General features: G+C 42.4%; 2 protein-coding genes across 3 annotated transcripts in view; one reads left to right on the top strand and one right to left on the bottom strand.

Moving 5' to 3' along the window:
• Positions 1-4,124, top strand: part of NHSL3 (NHS like 3) — a 50,949-nt gene extending 46,825 nt beyond the window's left edge. The window contains exon 7 of the mRNA XM_088451209.1: positions 1,668-4,124. Coding sequence (XP_088307335.1) covers positions 1,668-1,672 — 5 coding nt within the window. The 3' untranslated portion in view covers positions 1,673-4,124. The remainder of the gene's footprint in view (positions 1-1,667) is intronic.
• Positions 4,125-4,165: 41 nt separating this feature from the next.
• Positions 4,166-17,876, bottom strand: part of YARS1 (tyrosyl-tRNA synthetase 1) — a 68,065-nt gene continuing 54,354 nt past the window's right edge. For both annotated transcript variants that reach the window (XM_088451211.1, XM_088451212.1), the window contains exons 10-14: positions 8,611-8,746; positions 8,219-8,316; positions 5,064-5,257; positions 4,615-4,756; positions 4,166-4,493 (exon numbers count right to left, since the gene is read on the bottom strand). In XM_088451211.1, coding sequence (XP_088307337.1) covers positions 4,383-4,493; positions 4,615-4,756; positions 5,064-5,257; positions 8,219-8,316; positions 8,611-8,746 — 681 coding nt within the window. In that variant the 3' untranslated portion in view covers positions 4,166-4,382. The remainder of the gene's footprint in view (positions 4,494-4,614; positions 4,757-5,063; positions 5,258-8,218; positions 8,317-8,610; positions 8,747-17,876) is intronic.

Below are 17,876 nucleotides of genomic sequence, written 5' to 3'. Positions count from 1 at the left end.
AGAATCTATATGCCCTAGCACATGCGCACACACACACACACTAGGGTTAATTTGTGTTGGGAGCCAATTAACCTACCAGTATATTTTTGGAGTGTGGGAGGAAACCGGAGTACCCGGAGGAAACCCACGCAAGCACAGGGAGAATATACAAACTCTGCACAGGTAGGGCCGTGGTGGGAATCGAACCCACGACCTCAGTGCTGTGAGGCAGTAACGCTAACGATTACACAGTCTGCTGCTAATTATTTATATATATATATATATATATATATATATATATATATACACACACACACATATATATACACACACACACACATATATATATATACACACTATATATATACATATATATATATACATATATACACACACAGTCAGGTGCATAAATATTGGGACATTGACAGAATTTTCATATTTTGGCCTCTATTCACCACCACAATGGCTTTGAAATGAAACAAACAAGATGTGCTTTAACTGCAGACTTTCAGATTTAATTTGAGGGTAATTACATCCAAATCAGGTGAACGGTGTAGGAATTACAACGGTTTCTATATGTGCCTCCCACTTTTTAAGGGGCCAAAAGTAATGGGACAAACTAAACAATCCTAAATCTAACTTTCACTTTTTAATAATTTGTTGCAAATCCTCCTGGAGAGTGTTCTTGATTTGGCCAACTGTTGTGAAGGGGTTTTTCTTCACCAGGGAAATAATTCTTCTGTCATCCACCACAGTTGTTTTCCGTGGTCTTCCGGGTCTTTTGGTGTTGCTGAGCTCACCGGTGCGTTCTTTCTTTTTAAGAATGTTCCAAACAGTTGATTTGGCCACACCTAATGTTTTTGCTATCTCTGATGGGTTTGTTTTGATTTTTCAGCCTAATGATGGCTTGCTTCACTGATAGTGTCAGCTATTTGGATCTCATATTGAGAGTCGACAGCAACTGATTCCAAATGCAAATGTCACACCTAGAATCAACTCCAGACCTTTTACCTACTTAATTGATAATGAAATAACGAGGGAATAGCCCACACCTGTCCATGAAATAGCTTTTGAGTTGATAGTCCCATTACTTTTGGCCCCTTAAAAAGTGGGAGGCACATATAGAAACCGTTGTAATTCCTACACCGTTCACCTGATTTGGATGTAATTACCCTCAAATTAAATCTGAAAGTCTGCAGTTAAAGCACATCTTGTTTGTTTCATTTATTATATATATATATATATATATATATATATATATATATATATATGAGAGAAGCTATGTCAGGTGACTGCCTTACCTTTAAAAGCCATTAGCTGGCAGGTGAGCTTTAAACCAGGTAACATTTTTTCAGTCTAAACTATGTGATAGCAGCTAACAGGTTTCCATCAGTGTGACGGATAGTGTAGGACCTGCAGAAAGTGGGATCCCGTGATGTGGGCTGCGGGCTTAAATGCATTGATCAATCCATGAACCAAATCCCCATTATTTATTTACTTATTTATACATCATTGTGAGTGTTTAAACATGGTGAGTGCTGGGTTTTCTGCTTTTATATATACAAACATACATATACACACACACATATAAACACATATGTAGGGTCAGCACAGAATCAGATGTTAATCTTTTTATTTAACAGTTAAACACATTAATAACTGCAGGCATAATCCTTCCTCTCTTTCAGCCTAAACACGTCATGATGAATATTCAGGGTTCTGCCTTCTCAGGGACACCTCTGTGATGCTCTGCTAAACCTAGCATGAACTGCTGGACTCCCAAGATTCGCCTTAACTATGTATAGTCTTGGTATTTATACAACAACTGGTGTTGGTTCTCACGTTAATTAATCTTTACTTTGTGATTGTTGGACTACTGTAATGGTTCAATTTAAAGTACTGTGGTTGCAGTGCCATCTGGTGGAAAGCCAATATCCTGCAGTCTGCATCTTGGTAACAACCTTTGGTACTGCACCTTTGAACTGTATTCAATACACAGTCATATTTTGGTGTAAATTTTATTTAAAGGTAAAAAATACCTGCTGAAGCAGGTAGGACAGCTGTGGTTCATAGGTGTAAAAATAGGTGTCATATGCCTACTGATTTAGTAGCCTTGGAAACCTATAAATGCTGGTGTTATTTTAGGCTTAGAATACTGCACAAAAATAAATAAATATCAGCACTTCTTTATAATACTGCAGCTTTAACCCTGTGGTATTCAGACAATCCTTTCAGCCTTGGAGCTATTTTGGCAATCTAAGACTGAGCTAATTTCTTAATCATCTATACATTTTAGAAACTTTTATATGCATTTAGTAAAACTGCAAATTAACCTATTGTAAACCTTATAAAGACATACCATAGAGATCACATTAACCACTGAATCCAGTCTAAACTATACAAGTACATAGGGGGGCATGTGCGTAAGGTTTTCACATTATAATGAAAGCAGCCGTATCAGCTTGCATCTGCCTAATTCTAATGCCTTGTCTCCTTGTTCTGCTAAACATGGCAATTTAGATACTTGTATTAGAATAATAAAATAAAAAAGAATAAAAACTATTACGACCAATAAACTATTCTGATGGTTAAGTTACATCTAAGAAGGACCCATATAACCTTTCTATTTAACCATTTTGTAATGCCTCCTGTGTGTATTTGTTAGATTTGAATATATGCACCTTATGGTTCAGTGTTAGTTTCAAAGCACACTAATGGGTTATTTGTTTTGTGCAAATAGAAGCTTAATGCAGAGATCAGTGTAAAACTGGCCACACATCGAAAAGCTTCTTTCCAACCAGATAACTATTTGGCTGGTTCAACGAAATTCTGGTAATGTATGGAAGCAAGCGACAATCGGGCATTTGCTCCCAAACACCAGAAAACAAACAAAAATGGTCGTACAGACAAGTAGGTGAAATCAGTTTGATTTAACCAACTTCTCTGAATGACCGTTTTCCAGCATTTGGGAGAAAACATTACCAGATTTTCGTTCCAACCAGCCCAGCAGAATAGTTGGACTAGGTGCATGGGCAGCTTTAGTATCCATGTCCTGCTGATCTGGAAGACACTTTAATAATCAAATAGGCATTCCACTGTATGTATTATAGGCATGCTTTTATTATAATTACATTGACAAAGTAGTAAAAATCACTTGTACTTAAATGTACAGCAGGGAGGCCAATAATATGCTACACTTTGGCTTTTTAATAACACAAAATCAGAATGCTTATGTGTGAATTGGCATCAGCTGTACATGCTCTGCAAAATGAAGCACACCAGAGGGAAGCGGTTAAATACAGATCACCACACTGCCTTAAAGCTCAACAAACTGTCTTCACCAGTGTACGCAGCCAGCACGCTGCATAGCAAGACTTAGAATTAATCTTTATACAGTTTATCGGTTTCCCTGAATCTTCGGCTTCCATTCTGAGTACATTTATATTGGTACATACAAATGCTACCTTGCTAGGCAATACCTATATTCCTAAACATAAGTTTGAAAGGTTTTCTATTGGTACTGTATTTAACCTCTGCTCTCAGGAAGGTCAGCCTAATGGCCCCCATACAGTAACGACAGCTTGTTGCAATCCTGAGATGTCGGATTGGAGAATCGGTGAAATCAAACATGTTGGATTTCAAGGATTTGCCGATCACAATCAAAATATGATCGGTATTTGCAAATCTGTGAAATTTAACATGTAGAATTTCACAGCTCCTCCGACGGATGCGGAACATCGATGGCAGCCGGTCGCCATTTCCAATCTCATCGCAGGATCGGACAATCAGTCGTTAGGTTTATGGGGGCCTTTACCTGTATTATGGTACATACAAGGGTGGGGCTGTAGCCACCTTTTAATTGCAAATGTAATGGTTTCTGTATGTACAAAATAAATGAAAAGTTTTGTAAATGTATTATATTCATACAAACTCAATCTCTAGCCCCCATAAGAGAGACCAAATTGAAGTTCTGCTTTTAGTTGATGAGAAATATTATATATATAGAGAGAGAGAGAGAGAGAGAGAGAGAGAGAGAGAGAGAGAGAGAGAGAGAGAGAGAGAGAGAGAGAGATTTATATTTGTCATAGGCTTTGACTGAAATCTGTATGAAATGAGCAATTTTTTTTATAAATGCTGTTACGAAATCACTGTTGTTTTTTTGTGGATGCACAAGAAATAGATACACTACAGTAAATGAGAACTCTTTATTTCATTATTATACAATGATTGCTCAGAACCAGTTGGTTGGGAATGGTGCGTGCAGATGCGACCCCATCACGTGCCCCATTTATATAAATACATAGCAGCACATTCTGTCCCTCTTGATTTAGGTTACATTCCTCCAACAGTGAAAAGGTTAAAAGAGGACACCCAAGCTATAGGATGGAATAAAATGTGCATAATCAACTAATGCTGGCCCCTCGTAGAGTTTTACAGGTCACCGGCCCCAGTTTAGTCACAAACTTGTTTTCTTTCCACTCAGCACTCAACTCCTCAGAAATCCTAAAGTCAGCCTGAAAATAGAGAGGAATATAAGGAGTATGATAAAAGGAGACCATGAAAGGGTAAGAAATGGTAGGTGGATCACAAAGTACATTCTTGTGGAGGCTGCAGTGACAGTGCAGGGAAAACTACCTGCAACTTCTCAAAGACCTTCTTCTTTGGTTTGAGTTCACCCTCTGGTTCTCCGTTCTCATATCCCTCGATATACACACGCTCACCCGGTGCACATTCGGCAGGAGGGTCCAAAGGTTCCACCTGTCTATTCTCTCCCTCTCTGAGAAGGACAGAGACAAATAAATGTAGAGATGCCACTCTTCTTCCAAGTAAAAACAGAGGGAGGAAATAGGACAACTGTCTAAATCTATTGCACTTAATTAGGGACTGTACATTAAACTATTCCTTGAATTAGGCCAACGATATTCAAACACCTTAAAATTCATACAAAAATGTATTCATATTCTTCTGTTAATACATAAATTACTTATACATTATTCTACATGGAAAAGTTTCTAAGTAGTTTTAATAATTACGGTCAAACTCTTAAAAAGTTGGGTATGTACATACACGTATGATTGACTTACATGGATGCACAAAGCAGCATGCCCTGTGACTCCACGCCACGCATCTTCTGAGGCTTTAGGTTACATAGGAGTACAATGGAGCGACCCAGCAGCTCTTCTGAGGACACATACTTCACCAGTCCACTTACCACAGTGCGAGGACTCTCCTCACCCACATCCACAGTTTGCACATACAAGGTGTCTGCATCTGGATGCTGTCAAAGGAAAGTTTACAGAACTCATGGAATGTCGTACAAAGTTGTTTTACTTCTAAAGTCTTATGGATCAATAGAGAAGACCATTGACCTACCAGTAGGATTTCATACTGAATTCCCCCCATCAATTGTTAGCAGATACATGATAACTCATAATGCAGCCCCACCATCTTGAGGTGCAACCCCAACCACAAGACTATCCTTGCCAAGTTTCTATAGCAACCACGATACGGAAGTACCACTTTCACATTGATAACACACTACTCATGCAGGCTATTGGGTTTTACGGATTGTGTGCCGAATCAAATTGCTCCATGGTAATTATGGGTCCGGGAGGAAGATAGAAATTCAAATGAGAGAATGAGAGCAAACAACAAATGTAAAGATGTAGATTTACTGTGCTAAAACCCAGCACAACAGGACTTTGCTCTACTTTAGGGTATATGGAAGAGTTCTATACTAGAAATTGCTCCGACATTCCACGTAAAAGCAATTATATTTTTATATGTTATAGAACTCAAAAGAAAGTCGAAGTATATGGTATACTTAACCAAGTGCATGAGGATCTTAGCAATCAGTGAACACACAGAGCCATGAAGCATGGATCTGCCTACACCTCTCTAAATGTGCCCAATCATCAGAAATGAGTACCAAAAACTCAGAACTTTGCTTTTTACTAATGAATTGATAACATCACTACAAACCCTTATCCATAACCGAGGTTACCACTGTAGTATAAATACAAAAAGCAACACTGCCCTTGAGTATGTGTCACTAGTGGAGATCAAAACTAAAAACACAATTTGATCTAAATAAAAAAAAAAAAAAAAAAAAAGACAAATTATTACACACAATTGTTTCTAGACTTGTGTACTCTGTAAATGGCTCAGAATGGCCCAGTATAATGTCCTTGTGATAAGTGGTAATGGAAACATGGTATGTATTTAAAAATAAATTTTAAGAAAATACTGTGCTTGCATCAGAAGCTAGCGTTATTTTCAACAAGCTCTCCAAGTTTATTTGTTCTAAAGGACTACGTGAACATAAAGGGTTGGGTATGGGATCCTGGCGGTCAGAACAGACAGCAGTATCCCAACACAAGTAAGTGTACTAACCCTAACCACCTTTCCTGTAGCCTAACACCCCCACCCCCTGCAGCCTAACCATCCCCTCCTCCACAGCCTAACCCTAAATACTTACCATCGGGATGCCGGCTGTCAGTATAATGAGCGTCGGCATCCCGACCGCCAGGATGGGGACTATATCCAGAACATAAATGTTTAAAAAAGTCAGAACTCAAAACATCTGAGATAAAAGCGGCTTTCTGTGGAAACATTACGTGGCCTATTTATTAATGAGTTTTATAAAACTCCTTGTGTTTGATATATGGTGCTCCGGTCAATCTGCTTATAACAGTCATTTGTTTGAAAAATTACAGTTGGGAGCAGATTGGCTTAACCATTTGTCATACGCAACGAATTTTATCACTCGTTGTGTATGATAAAACTCATTGATAAATAGGCCCCTAAGATGGCCACAGAAATGTAACTAACTGGTTGTGGGATCAGAAAGACCAGCATGGAGAAGGCTCTAACCAGATTTCCTGCTATTCACTCTGACATGATCTCAGGGTGCCTACTCCAGTCACGCGAAGTGCTGTTTAATAATGGCTATTAAAGGGGTAGTGTGGGGGACCATATTTTAACTTGTAATTTAGTATGTTTTAGGCACTGTGCTTTAAGTAAAAGACAATGCCATCTGGAAAATGCAACATTCTAGGTATTCTAGTAAACACATCACACAACTGTATATAAATGTAAATAAGATTTCTACCATGGTATGGTAATTGTACCTATATACTTGTGAATGATACAGGTTGTATTTTATATGAGTGGCCATTTAATAGTGTAACTCACTAACACTACATCAATTCACTTTGGTACAGTTTATATAAACACAAGACATGTTTGAACGAAGCATACTGTAGGGATCCTTACAACTTTCTTTATGCAGCAGAAATATTTATGGAAGAGCAAAGAAAACGTTCCATGAGCTGTCAAGGAGCAATGGGTGCCACCTCGCCACAAAGCAAATACTGCAACAGTATAAATATTGGTGCTCTTATAGGCATGAATATTAATTTGCGTTTCTAGAATATCATCACAAAATCTCCCAATTAATATAGAAACAGACACCCACTAACCCTCAAAAAATAAAACTTCGATATAAGTACACTGAATTCTTCAATAGGCAATTAGTGAATTGTTTGGAATAAAGAATAGTTGCACATTGTAGTGACCAATCCACTTGCCTGCATTTACAAGATATGGAATAGAGTAACCAATCGTATTGCAGAGCAATAGTGTGTGTAGATCAGAGACCAAAGCAGAAATCACCTATTAGAGAATTGTGTCAGTGCACTTATACTGAAGGGTTTTATTCAGGTTAGTAAGCGTCGACATAAATTGTAAGATTTTGGTTATTTTGTGTGGACGTTCTAGACACAGAAATTGGCTGCCACAGGAGCAAAAGCGAGGAGTGCTGGCATAGGGATGAAACCACAGTGTATAGACGGTACAGAATACAGGCTAACTGAAGCAGTGTCCACATATTTGTTTGCAGCACATGCTATTTTTATGTTGTTTTTCCAGTGAAAGGAGACACAGAGGGGTATGATAGTCCAAGTGACCATGAAGAGGAGATAATTCAGGTATTATTACTTGTGAACCATCAGTGTATGGAGCAGTCTTGTGAACACCTATTGTGAAAGGTTTGTCTGCAATTGCAACAACAAAGCCACTGGGTTCACCTCTTATCCACCAGCTGTATAACTTTATTTAAACATTCCATTCTAACCAATAGAGTGATCAGTGGGGGAATTATCCCAATACTAGGGTCCAAAAACATACTTTGACATGTATATGTACCTCTCAACATGAAGTTCTATAACAGTTTGCTTACCCTGCTCAGAGACAACACCTTTCCAACTCGTAGATCCAGGAGAGATGGACTCAGCTCCTCTGGACCATTGCTCTTATTTGGAACCTTAGACACAGGCTCTAAGAATTAGATACTGAAATTAGCGCACATTCGGAAACACAAATATGTACAAAAGTAGTTTATGTAATGTTTTTAAAAAGTCCTCAGAGTGTCCATCTTCAGCAGCTTATCTCTGCCTATCATGGCAGAAGGATATGCATAGTGACCAGACACATACAAATCACCTGTGGGGCACACTATTCCACACAGGATCACAGAGCGGTTATACTTTTAAGTCAGATACCTTATTGGTGCTGCAGTGATGCAATCATAGTATAAAGACCGCAATCAGGAAAAACAGAAACAAAACTCACTCTGTTTTGTGGGGTCGGGATATGCATCATTACTTAATTTCTTCAACTCTGGGCTGTTGAATTGTTCTCTAATTGGGTCCAGTAATTTATTGAGAGCTTTCTCCAATGAGGCCTTAAGATCTCCAGGATGGACATGCTGCAGGAATCAGATAAAAAACATACAATGAGAAAATAGGATTTTGTGTCAACTTACCGTTGAATCCTTTTCTCTTAAGCAGGCTGGGGAACACCGGACCATGGGATTGTAGGTTGGGTCTGGAGCTGGCACTTAACAAAACTGTAGCTTTAACTCCTATGCTCCTCCCCCCTGCAATCCCACAATTCCAGTACTTCTTTAAAAGAGTCCGTAGAGGAGTAGCAGGAACCCCGTGAAACTGTTAGAACAAAAAAATAAACCAGCAGGGAAAAGACCGGTCAAGAACCAAACACCTCGTATGACTGAGCGAGAGGGAGGGCTTGCAGTGTTCCCCAGCCTGCTTAAGAGAAAAAGGATTCAACGGTAAATTGACCAAAAATCCTATTTTCTCTTGCAGCAAGGCCGGGGAACACTGGACAATGGGACGTTCAAAAGCTGACCCCAGGGGAGGGAATGCTCAGGCTACCTGACCGGAGAATTGGACGCCAAAAGTAGGAGCTGCTGGAGGCAAAAACCCCCTGAAACGTAAATATGAGCAAACGTGCAGACATGGGACCTGATTGCCGCACAGTGGACCTGTGCTTTTCAAGTCCCGCGTCGCGCTGCCCAAGAGATCACCACTGCCCTAGCGGAAGGCGCTGACACCCAGTCTGGTGGTGGTCAACTAATCCCAGAATAGGCTATGGTAATGACAGAGCTGATCCAATGCGCAAAAGGTATGCTGAGTAGCCGGCCAACCAACGCATCTTAAAGAACCCGCAGAGAACAGTGCGGCGTAACAAAGAAGACGGGTCCAAGGAAATCTGCAGAGCTCAACCCAACAACTAGCAGAGCCAGATCATCCCAGTCCCAGGAATTCCCCAAAAGAGGAAGAACCAGAAGGACAACATCCGAAACCAGTGTCGACTGGAATCTTAAAACGTATACGGAGAACCGCACATGGAAGACGAGCAAATACGTAACAATGCAGAGGGGAGGCAATAGCCATGAGGAAGCACTGCTTCCAAACAACGGACTGAAGATCCATTGAATGCAACGACTCCAATGGAGCCTGTGTGAGAGCCCAGGAGACTAGATTAAGAATCCACGGAAAGACCTGCAGCGTCATCCCTCCCAGCCCCAGAAGTCCAGGCGTGAAAACCAACCGAGAAAGTCCCCCGGTAGAAAAGAGCCTAGCTGTAGCGGGTCTGGGCAAAGTGAAAGACACCGCCTCGGGAACACTGACCTCTGGAGAATATCAGTGTACCACGACTAGCGCCGCCACCTGGAGCCACCAGGATTAACCTCACTCGAAAAGCCTTAATGCCCCTGGAGACCTGAAGTAAGAGTGTGGACAGCAGAAACAGATGCTCTGGATAAAAATTCCATGGAACAGTCAAGGCAGCCAGTTGTGGAAGCCAGTGGACACCAGGATCCCATCCAAAACTGTGGAGCTTGGCAATCGTACTGAGAGGCCCTGAAATCCCCACGGGGAAGGCCTCACTCCCGAACAGTTGGGAGACCACTGGGGGGAGAGAGATAGAGCGACAGAGAGAAAGCGATGGAGACCACTGCCCTGGGAGAAACGTGGCTCTGCTGAGGAAGTCCACTGTTCCACTACCAGCACGAACACCACTGAGAGACGGAAAAAAAAAAGTTTCCAACCTGGAAAGACTACGGTATCGCTGCCATGCAAGACATACCTATGCCATCACCTGGTTGTTGTCCGACCAACTGCGACCAGCCAGTAAGGATGGATAGGGCCCTTCAGAATGATGGCTTGGAGCTCGAGCCCATAGAAAAGCCGAGCCGTTGCAGATGGTGATCCAAGGCCCCAGAGCCGAAAAGCAACTTCACGGCACCTCGGCCCAGGAGACTCGCGCCCGTGGCCACAATGAGCCCATCCGGAAGGACCAAGGAGTGGACCTGGAGGAGAACAGAATCCCTCCCCCAATGTAGAGTGATGGGTGCTGCTGTACAGAATGGGAACGGAGACGAGAGGTATGCTGAGCAACCCTGTCAAGTTTAGAGAATTACACACTGGGACTTCCGTAAGTAGAACCTGGTTTACTGAATGTTCAACCCGGTCTATGGATGAGGCACTGACCGAACCGTTGAGACCAAGGTCAGTAGGGTTCCTGCACTGTCCGCCGCAAGACAATACCTCTGGAGAGAGATGTCGAAGGTCACACTCAGAACTGAAGGCGCAGACACGGAAGACCTTGCAAAAGTTGGGACACAGTCCTGATCTGAAAGTACTTGAATCAAGTGACCTAAGAAGGTCTGTAACTCTGAAGCAGAGGTATCCTACACAAGCAGAACCTCCGAAGAGATCAAATTGTGATACCTGCTGTGCACCTACCTTACTGTGGTGCAAACCCACGAAGCCAGGGTTCCACTGAACAGTAGGGCCCGGATTAGACAAGGAATCGAGTCAATTACCCACTGAGGAAGTAGGACGACCTGCCTCAAACGGAATCCGAAGACGCGCATTCCAGACATGTAACGAGGAGGTGTTGGCCCCCATGATGTGGATACCGGATCGGAGACGGTTCATGCAAACTGAACAACCCACCCACAGGTGCGCAAGACACGAAGATACTAGAGCGTCCGGAATGAGCTGGTCGGCCTGCGTACAAGGAAGGAGTAGAACCCCAGTTTCTGTACCTGCGGCAGATCAGACCCGGCAAGATGGTGCCACCATCTGGGACAGAACTGCCGCTCTGCACCCTCTAAAAAGGGTGCGAGTGCACACTGTCCCCGGATCCAGGCGGTCTCTCAGAGAGACCAGAGTGCTCTGTAGGGGGTCCCGCCAGCGCGCACAGCCCCCCAGCAGCAGTTCCATGTTGGCGAGCTGTGTCGCAGCTCCTGCGGCAGTCCGCACTCACTCTGTGCGCTGCTACAAGCAGCGCACAGCTCCTAACTAGAAATAAACAAGAAAAATTACAAAATAACTGTAAAAACACTATACTACAGAAGGGCTGCTTCATAAAAATGGTGCCTAACTCCTCAGGCACTTAACGAAGACTGGAATTGTGGGATTGCAGGGGGGAGGAGCATATAATTTAAACCTACAGTCTTACTAAGTGCCCCAACCTACAATCCCATGGTCCAGTGTTCCCCAGCCTTGCAAGAGAAATAAACATGGCCACAAGCTGTGATCAAGTGCAAACAGTACAAAATAAGTGACAAAATCAGTTTAGGGTATTTACTTGTATACCTCCTCATCTGTAAACCCAATCCCTGCTTATGACAGAAATAGACAGCAGATCCTTGAAAATGGGAGTGATCATATTGTATCTCATGGTGCATACACACGATATGATATCTATGAACAATATGGTTCATGTTTATGCAGTGACAGACCAACGATGCGCGTCCATACATGAAGGCCAATTTGCACAATATCGTCAACTTTGCCTGTTCAGAGATGTGGCAGGATGACTTCACCGAAAGATATCTTTCAAGTCGTTGGTGGTACAGATCGTACGGTGTGTATGCAGCTTTATACAGTGACTGCTTCCTCCCCTTTTCCAAGCTCTGCTGCCAAATAATGGTGAAATTGCCATTTACAGGGACAAAAGGTGTACAAAGTCAAGATAAGTCTACATTATTGTGTTGCATGGTACAGTAACAAGAACATTGAAAAGAAAAACCTTGGCACATAAATGAGTAAGTCCCTGCAGCTGTGTGAGGTAGTCAGCCTCACTGGTAGTAGTAGGAGTAAGGGACAGCGTTGAGAAAGAAAAGGTAGGATATAAAAAAAAAAAAAAAAAGTCTTGTGTATATACAAGCATAGTTCACTGGGATAAAAGCCCACAATGATAGAAATAGAGGATACAATAGCCTCAATGACTCCTTGAGAACAAAGTTGAATAGATTGTAATATTGTTGAGTACAAAAAGATTTTCAAACCTTGGTGCCTAACCCTAACCTCCCCCTGGGGGTTCCTAACCTCCCCTCCACCCCCCCCCCCCCACCTCCTAAACCTAATCCTCCCGGTGGGGGTGTGGTGCCTAACCCTAACCTCCCCCCGGGGGTTATTAAACCCCCCCCCCCCCCCCCCTAGCCTAAACCTAACCCTCCTGGGTGGGGGGGTGCCTATCCCTAAGTCCCCCCCGGGAGCCCCTAACCTATCCCTCCCCGCTGCGGCTGTCCGCGCCCGGCTTACCTTCGATCGGGAAATCGGGCATCGGCCTCCACCGTAGGTAAAATGACAGGCGTCGGGATATTGACACCTGTCATTTAACCCTTGCCGGGATTAGAGAGTCGGGAAGCCGGCTGTTGGGATTCCGTCCGTCGGCTTCCCGACTGCTTCCCTAAAGAGGGGATCCAGAGGATAGATTGCCATGCATGGCAAAGTCCAGACTGTAAGAAAATACGCGTGTTTGTGGGCTCACCACCTAAGCGTTTTGAAGATCACCTGGCATCTTCGTCAAGGTCACAAGAAGATCACTGAAAATAAAAACACCTATAGTGTACATGCCTACCCTATAGCTGTACTTCCACTTAATAAATGACAAAATAAAAAAAACGTAATGTTGCCATACATGCCAATTCTAAAGCTCAACAGGATCATTTAATTCTGTCTTCATTGCAGCCAGTTAGTGTCAGAAGAGTCCGATAGCAGTAATTTGCATTTCTTCTTCAGGGTCCAAAGTAGGGATGTGCAGGCTCGGATAGGTTCGAGTTTGCACGTGGAGTTCGGATTTTTCCCTCCAAAAAAACGGAACTCAGAACGAGGCAAAACGTCATCTTACATGGACGAACATCATCATTCCTGGACAAAAGACCAGGAATGATGATGTTCGTCCATGTAAGATGACGTTTTGCCTCGTTCTGAGTTCCGTTTTTTTGGAGGGAAAAATCCGAACTCCACGTGCAAACTCGAACCTATCCGAGCCTGCACATCCCTAGTCCAAAGGGATACCATGAGGGGAAAATGTGGTTGGAGTGATCTAGGCACCAAACAGTTAAGCTTTCAGCTCCCAGGATGCCTCTGGTCCTCCTCCATATATACCCCGGCCACAGCCATTCAGCTGTTAATTTGGTACGGCAGGATTCAGATGCACCTTTTTAACGGGACTGCTCAGGCAGTCCCAAGCTTTTATTTTAGGTTTTATTTTATTTCTATGTTTTTGAGTAAGCAGTGCTGAGCATCTGAATTAAGAGACATGCACTGCAACTCCATCTATCTCCAATACCAGTAACATTTCTGGTGATTTTGGCGGATCACGGCAGAGCTTGCTAGCAGCGATGCTGGGGCCCAGACTGCAAACGGACGCACGTAGATGTCAGGTAAGGAGATCTAGCTTACGGGGTCCGTGCGCAGCAGTCCTTGCTTCTGGCGCTGGAGACGAACTGGAAGCAGCTGCAGCGAGGGCCAGGAGCGTCCGCTTCCTCACTAGACCAACGGGGCCTTACCGTCTGATGCCAGGGATCGGCAGCAGATGCTTCTGCTGCCATGCGGCCAGCGTACATGGGGGAGGTAGGCTCACCCCGGCATCTCCTCCCCCAGCCCATCAAAAGTGTTTGCGCGTCTGGGTCGCTCCTCCTACCCTCTTCGTGTATAGGAGACGCTCACAGTCCACTAACTGTGCACTGCTGAAGCTATTTGGTCTCAGGAGGTTTTTTTTGTCAGTCTCCCTGTATACCTCTCCCTCAGGTGAGGTACTGTATATATGGTGCTCTATATCCTACCAAGCCTGGTGTTTGGGTAGTTGATTCAGAGTCTATTGCAACTGCAGTATATTACATATGCATTGTATGTGACTGTTTCCTAGCTGCTGTATTGCTACTGCCTTTTATTTCTGTCAGCTATAACTATTCCTGTTTTTTTTCTCCTCATCCCTCTGGTGCAGGTGGGAGGGTTTTTTTTGTACTTCACATTTACTAGTATTTGTAACGGCTGTCACATTGCATTGCATTTGTTACCTTTAATATTGAATATGTCATAAGGTAAAGGGAAACAGGAGGTGGAGGCCCCGATGCTGGTTTCATATAAATCCTGTTTGGCGGCTTTGTCCTCTCAGGACTTTTTACAGGATGGTTTGTGTGCTGTCTGTTATAAAGAACCACCTCACCAGTGCAGCTTACCAGCCCCTGTACAGGAGCCATCTTGGGTGTCCTCCTTGTCTTAGGTAATGAAGCAGTTTGTGGATTGTATGGCTACTCCTACACAGCCTCCATGTATGGGGATACCCACAGCATGCTAATGTTTGTCCCTCCTCTACATCCTTCCTGGATGGATGTTTATGCTTACTTAGGGTAAACAAGAAAAAAAAAAATCTATTGCACAGGAAAAATTGCCATTCGTTACAAAGAGACCCCAAAATTAAGTACACTCAGAATCCACTTGTTAAATTTTCTTCTGGATATTAGGGGTGCTGCCACAGATAGGTAGGTAATTCTTTAGAGAGGAATAGGATCTGTATATGTCCACAATTCATGAGCATATATTTATTTTATTAACTGTATTTATCTTGTGTTCCTCTGTAGTTTATTATAAAGAATTTCAATCAATCAGAGTTAGATACAAATGTTGCTATTTTTGGCAACATGTATAGCAAATATATCTCAGCTCATTGATAGTCATATCTGGCTCTATTTTGCAGGACAGTGTGTGTTCAATTTGTCCAAATTTTGTATAGATCCCTTTATTCTGAGGATGGTTTATTTTCAAAATATATTGAATATCCCTAATTATATAAATGTTACTAGGCATGCATTCATGTTCAAGCTCAAATTACAGTCTTTATTTCTATATAATAGACAGGCTCATCTTCTATTCAATGCCCGTTGATATGATCAATCTCTAACTTCTAGGATACACATTTAAATCCTCTGTATATGTATCGCCAATAACGGAGATTGTTTTTATTAATATTACATACGCCAAGGTCACATCAATATTTATTTGTCAAACTGCTTACTGACAAACTAATTATTCTGCTGTAATAAAGCACAGCAGCAGCGACAGCGCTGCACCCTGGTGTGAATTAGTTAGTCAGCTGCAATAAAAGTTTGGCAGTGGAGGTAATTAGAATTAAGCACACATATCTTATGACATTTGGAGTATATGAGATTCACAGGTACATAGCGCAAATGCCGATGCACATTTCGCTGTTGCTTTGACCAGGCTGGTTTGTGCCTGTGAATGTCATACTCAAATGTCATAAGATATGTGTGCTTAATTCTAATTACCTCCACTGCCAAACTTTTATTGCAGCTGAATAACTAAATCTGTATCCGCGTGCAGAGATATGAAAGAATAAGGGCATTGTTCCGTGATATGTTAAAGGTGTTTCTGCCGTTCAGCAGTGGATCCATGAGTATAGGGAAAAGCAATTAACATCCCACATGTAGAAGGCTGGCGGAGAACCGCACTGAAATAATCCCGTTTGGGCATGTAATCAGCCTTCCGATCCCAGTTACATTTTGTGTTGGTACCCCCCTAATTGAACTATACAATTTGTATCAGTATGCTGTTACTATTAACGGACTAATTCACACCAGGGTGCAGCACTGTCGCTGCTGCTGTGCTTTATTACAGCAGAATAATTGAATATAAGATATTGGAACCTGTCTATTATACATAATAAAGACTAATATGAGATTTGAACATGAATGCATGTCTAGATCTATATAATTAGGGGTATTAGATATATTTTGAAAATAAACCATCCTCAGAATAAAGGGATCTACACAAAATTTGGATAAATTGAACACACACTGTCCTGCAAAATAGAGCCAGATATATGACTATCAATGAACTGAGATATATTGCTACACATTGCCAAAAATAGCAACATTTGTATCTAACTGATCGAAATTCTTTATAATAAACTACAGAGGAACACAAGATAAATACACAGAGTTATTGAGATAAATATATGCTCATGAATTGCGGACAGAACATGTGAAGATCATTAGCAGGCACATAGCAGTTTTTAGTTCACCTCTTTGTAGTTCTATATACCATATATGTTTTTATATGCAACGGATACAGATTTAGTTAGTCAGTGCGCCATATACAAATCCTACTCCTCTCTAAAGAATTTATGCTCACTTAAGACAGAGTATGGCGCAGTCAGCTGTTGCGAGCAGACCGATAGTCACTAAGGCGCCTAAGCGGAAGTTATCTTTTTATCAGTCTACTCAGCATGTAGAGTCAGACGCATCATCGGGGGAATCAGATGATGCGCAGGGTTCTTCTCCAAGCTCTAGCTTCTACAGTGGATGTTTCTTCTTTGGTGAGGGCAGTTATATCAATCCTAAATATAGAGGATGATGAACCTGCTCCTAGAAAGAAGGCTCCAGTGTTTAAACACAAGAAGGTGGTAAAAAAACGGAGTTTCCTAAATCTGAGCAGCTCACTGAACTTATGGAAGAGGCATGGAGTAACCCGGATAAATGGTTTTAGGTTACGAAAAGATTAGTATCGTAGTATCCTTTCCCAGCTTCTGAATGTACCAAGTGGGAAAGTCCTCCTACTGTGGATGCTGATGTGACACACAGTCAGGAATGCTACATTGCCTATTCCGTCAGCATCTTCTCTCAAAGATCTTACAGATTGAAAAATTTAAACATGTCTTAAAACAGTATTTATCATCATCTGGAGCGGTTACTCGACCAGCTATGGCTGGGGCTTGAGTAGCCAAGGCAGTTAGAGAATCTTCCAATGCCCCCGTCCATTCTTCATCAGATGCTACCAGAGAACAGCTGACATATCTCCCACATACTGGAAGCAGCCTCCTATTTGGGAGGAGCTGCAATAGATGCTGGACTCCTAGCTCCTAAAGCATCAGCAGCCTCAGTGGTGGTTAGTAGAGTCCATTGGTTAAGGTCCTGGAAAGCAGATACAGGGTCAAATAAGGCTCTGGAATCCTTACCTTTATTTGGGAATATACTTTTTGGAGCAGAATTAGATAAGATAATAGCGACTCTGGCAGCGTCAAAATCTGCAGGTCTGCCATGAATAGCTACATTAAAGTCTAGACAGTTTTCTTATCAGTCCTTTCGTCCTCAGGGACGAATAAAAGAACAGACTACCTCCAGGCTGTCTAATTTTCATAGGACAACCAAGCGTCAAAATAAAGAGGTCCTGGCCGGCCAGACATCCAGCTTCTAAGCCAGACGACAAACTTTCTGC

This window comes from Taudactylus pleione, unplaced genomic scaffold, assembly GCF_031769625.1.
Source record: "Taudactylus pleione unplaced genomic scaffold, aTauple2 ptg000541l, whole genome shotgun sequence".
NCBI lineage: Eukaryota > Metazoa > Chordata > Amphibia > Anura > Myobatrachidae > Taudactylus > Taudactylus pleione.
Note: the sequence above shows the minus strand (reverse complement) of the source record. Positions and strands in the feature narration are given on the sequence as shown.